This window comes from Rhinolophus sinicus, chromosome 3, assembly GCF_057876585.1.
Source record: "Rhinolophus sinicus isolate RSI-liver-muscle chromosome 3, RSI-T2T, whole genome shotgun sequence".
NCBI lineage: Eukaryota > Metazoa > Chordata > Mammalia > Chiroptera > Rhinolophidae > Rhinolophus > Rhinolophus sinicus.
In genome coordinates, this window is record NC_142503.1 from 137,397,386 (window position 1) to 137,401,259 (window position 3,874).

Sequence of the window (3,874 nt, forward strand, 5' to 3'; positions counted from 1 at the left end):
GTGACCACAGTGGGATCCCAGCTCCTGGTGCTTATCTGCCTACGCCCCAGGCTCGCTAGGTGTAAAAGGGTCTGGAAGACACACCCGGAGGGTATGGGGAGCGGGGCGCTAGCCGACAGCACGAGCGTGGTATCACCACCACTCGGGGGGTAAAGTGAGGGCTGGGGGCCAAAGCCCCTGCTGCTATTCCACCTGTCACTTCAGACAGTCCTGGAAAGGAGAGGTGCCCGAGTTGACAGCTCCGCGCTCGGACCGCCCCTCCACGCCCCCCTTCCAGTCCCGCACTCCGCCCCGAACGACACGGTTCCCCTTTTAAAGAAGCGCCCAAGCTCCCACCCTCACCGAGCCAGCCCGCGCGGTGCGGCGGCGACGTTGCCCTTTTAAGGACCAGCCTCCTTTAACTCTCTCGTAGCGGGGCGTCCCGGCGGGGCTCGCGGCGCGGGACTGAAGCCCGCCTCCCTGCGCGGCACTTCCGGACCCCGGCGTCGCCCTTTTAAGAGGCAGCCCCCAGCAGCGCTCTCCCCCGCCCTTGTTGCCGGCGCGCTAGGCGGGGGAGCCCGGCTGGAGCGCAGCGCGCTGTCCGCGCGGCCACTGGAGACCAGGCGGCCGGCGGCCGGGCAGCAGGCGGCGGCGGATGGGGACGCGGAGCCGGGCGGCTGTGGCGGCTGTGGCTGTGGCGGCGGCTGGGAAGCAGCTGACGGACCGGCGGCGGCGGCGGCGCTGGCGGCGGTGACTGGTCCAGGCCCCGGCGGCAGCTGCAGCGACGCGGTGGCGGGCTGCGAGCAGGCGGCGTGAGGAGCGGCGGCGGCGGAGCGCGAAGCGGCCGGGAACCGAGGGCGCCGGGCTGCCCCTTGCTCAGTCCTCGCTGGCCGTCAGGCCCCCTCCAGCCGGGGCCGTGGAGCACCGGGGCAAAGGCCGGGGCCCCCCAATGAAGGAGCGCGACGCGGCTCCGGCCGAGCGGGGCAAGCCGGCCACCTACACCGGGGACAAGAAGGCGAAGATGGCGGCCAAGACCAACAAGAAGTGGGTCCGGCTCGCCACCGTGTTCGCCTACGTGCTCTCAGTGTCGCTGGCCGCCATCGTGCTCGCCGTCTACTACAGCCTCATCTGGCAGCCGGTGGGCGCCGGGACCTCGGGGGGAGCCGCCGGCCCGCCCCCCGGCGGCTCCAACGCCACCGGCCCGTCCGGGACTTCGGGGGCGACTGCAGCGGGGCCCAATGCCACGGGGTCGTCCAGCCGCGAGGCGCCGCGCGACGCGCCCCCGCTGCAGGCGGCGCGGCCCATGCCTCCCGAGCCCTCTGCCGACAGCCCCCTGGCCGGGCCTCTGGAGCGGCCGCGGGGTCCCGAGGAGGACGAGGAGGAAGCGGCGGCGGCGCCATGGAGTCGTTGAACCCCACCACCCCAGAGGAGGCCGGGAACCATCCTCCCCGAGCCCGGAGACTGGACTTTGCAGCAGGACGCGGCGGGGAGCCCGCGGGAGTGACCCTCAGGAAGTGAACGCCCCCTTTCCCCCGACGATCGCCGGCTCGCCCCGGGGGCGAGTGACCTGAAGCCCGATCTTCAGCCAAGGGACCACGATTCGCCAGGGACTCGGGGTTTGGTCTTCCCAGGATCGTGCTGCGGCGCCAGGGCCCTGAGCCATAAGGGGGGTGGGGGGGAGGGGGGGAGGTCCCAGCACCGAACCTTTCTGCGCGGCTCGGTTCACTCTAGTGTATCCTACGTGCAGGGGTGACTCCGGCTTAACCCCCAAGACTCAGGGGAAGGAGGGAGCTGTAGGGGCTTTGAAATAAGCTGAAGCTCTCGCAAGGATGAGGGCACCAAAAGTAGTGGAGCTCAGGTACGTCAACCTAGTTGCAGTGGCCACAAATGCATTTAATTTATAGATCCCTGTATATAGTTGTTGACATATGCACTAGACGCTATAATTACATAGAACTATATATATCCTCCCACAGCCCGGGTAGCTACTGACTGATTGGGTCAAGCAAGGGCTATTTGCTGGTCCCCAAAGTGCAGCTAGCCAGAGGGCACAAACACTTTTTTCCATCACCCACTCTTTCCCCTATTCCCCTTCCTATTTCAGAAAGATAGGTTTATGACACAAAAGAGTATAATCATTCTTAGACTTATTGAAAGGACAATGGAAACCCTTAGGAGAGAAGTAGAAGCAGTTTAGAGAGGGTGCAGTGTGTACTGATCCCCTCCTCTTCCCACCCTAGTGCCCCCACCCAAGAGGTTTCCTGTTGCAGCCCTAAGTATCTGGATATGGGCCAGGGAAGAAGGAAGGGAAAGAGCAATGCCTCTGCTTCAATCCTTGACCTTCTCCTCACAGTTTTTTAGAAAGAGCAAGCTTTTGTAAGGAGAGTGACTCACAATTGTTTTATCTTTTTTTTTCCTGCTCAAGATCTTGTCTTGTTCCAGTAATCACCCTAGCCTTCCCTCTTTCCTGAACCTGCAATGACAATGTAGCCCTGTGATTAGGATAAAACCAGAGCTTTGAGCATGTTCTCTGGGTTTGAGTTGTATTATAGAGCAGTGAAGGCTAAAAGGTTCAAACTCAGGATTGTGCTTTGATAGCCAGTTAGTAGATCAGTCTTGGGAACATTAAATTGGCTTGTCTTTACCTCTCCCGGTAAACCCTACTTATATGCAGCCTATATTTTTATTGAGATGAGTAACCAAGGGAAATGACATATGTATAGCTCTGGGGCAGCAAGAATTATACGCCCTCAATTCAGATTCCATTTTCTTCTGCCACTTGCTTTTAGGCAATTGAGTGTAGGTCGTGACAAGATATCAAACCCCTTAGTGTTTCCTTTTTGGGAAATGAGGCACTTTTTTAAAAAAAGACAAACATTTATCCACCTGAGTACTGAAACAGTTTGTCTCTCCAGTTTTCTGGCCTGCACTCTAGTTATCTTTGATCCAAGTTTATAGGACAAACAGCCTTGCTTTAAGCCATGTCCTGTCTTGGGCAAGATAGCAGCTGAGCTGTCATAGCCTAGGGGCAGGCTGGTAGCACCCCCAAGGTGTCTTTGGCTGGAGAAGACTTCTGAGCAGCTTACTTGACTTTTGTCATTAGAAAGCCTCTGAGGCCTTTTTAAATTTTTGGTGGGGGTCTGGAGGGAAGAAACATAAAATGCCACTTTATAACTCCAATAATAGCCTGTGATTTATATTTATTGTGTGAATTTTTAGTCCTATATTTTAATATTTGTACATTGATCTTATTCCAAGAATCCTTTGAACTTGCAGGAGACCATCTGGGAGTCCAATCCCCTGTCCCCATCCTGACCCCTGTATTCTGGACTGTTGAATCCACTTTGGGATGGATCAAAGAGTCGAGAGAGACCACTTGTAGGTCCAGCTGCTGGCCTGACTCCCTAAAGCCTTCACTGGAATTGGGACATTAGCTCCAGCTCTAGCTGTGAACATGACCAGAGACATTATTTATAATTCAGCCATTTAAGATATACCTGTACTCAAAAAGTCTTGTATATTTTTTAAAAGTTTTATTTTTCAGGTGAACAAAAATACATTCTAAGAACTCTGTGTAAGTTGATCGTTTCTCTTTTTGAACTTCTTGGGGAAGGAGTGTAGAGGTTGGAAGAGGAAATGGTCTGAGATGTGGTAGATGGGTGGTGATGAATTAGTGTAGGAGGAAAAAGTAATTGCCCTGGTGTTTTCTGTGCCGGATGGCTTGACCGAATTGATTAGTAAGGGGTGGCAGGAATCCATCTCAGTCAGGAAGCAATGATGGGGTCGGAAGAACAGTGATATCTAGCTTTAGGTCGAAAGAAGTTCTCCTTTTACAGGGCTCTAAACAGATGCCTAGCTGAGGACGCTTAGAGATCAGTCAGCATGCGTATTAAGA

The 3,874-nt window shown here is 56.1% G+C and overlaps 1 protein-coding gene across 1 annotated transcript; it reads left to right on the forward strand.

The window, feature by feature from the left end:
- The first annotated feature begins 317 nt into the window (after nucleotides 1-317).
- INAFM2 (InaF motif containing 2) lies at nucleotides 318-3,557 on the forward strand. The gene has a single exon (XM_019725494.3). It carries the CDS (start codon nucleotides 929-931, stop codon nucleotides 1,388-1,390), a length of 462 nt encoding a protein of 153 aa, XP_019581053.1. The 5' UTR covers nucleotides 318-928; the 3' UTR covers nucleotides 1,391-3,557.
- Nucleotides 3,558-3,874: the final 317 nt, after the last annotated feature.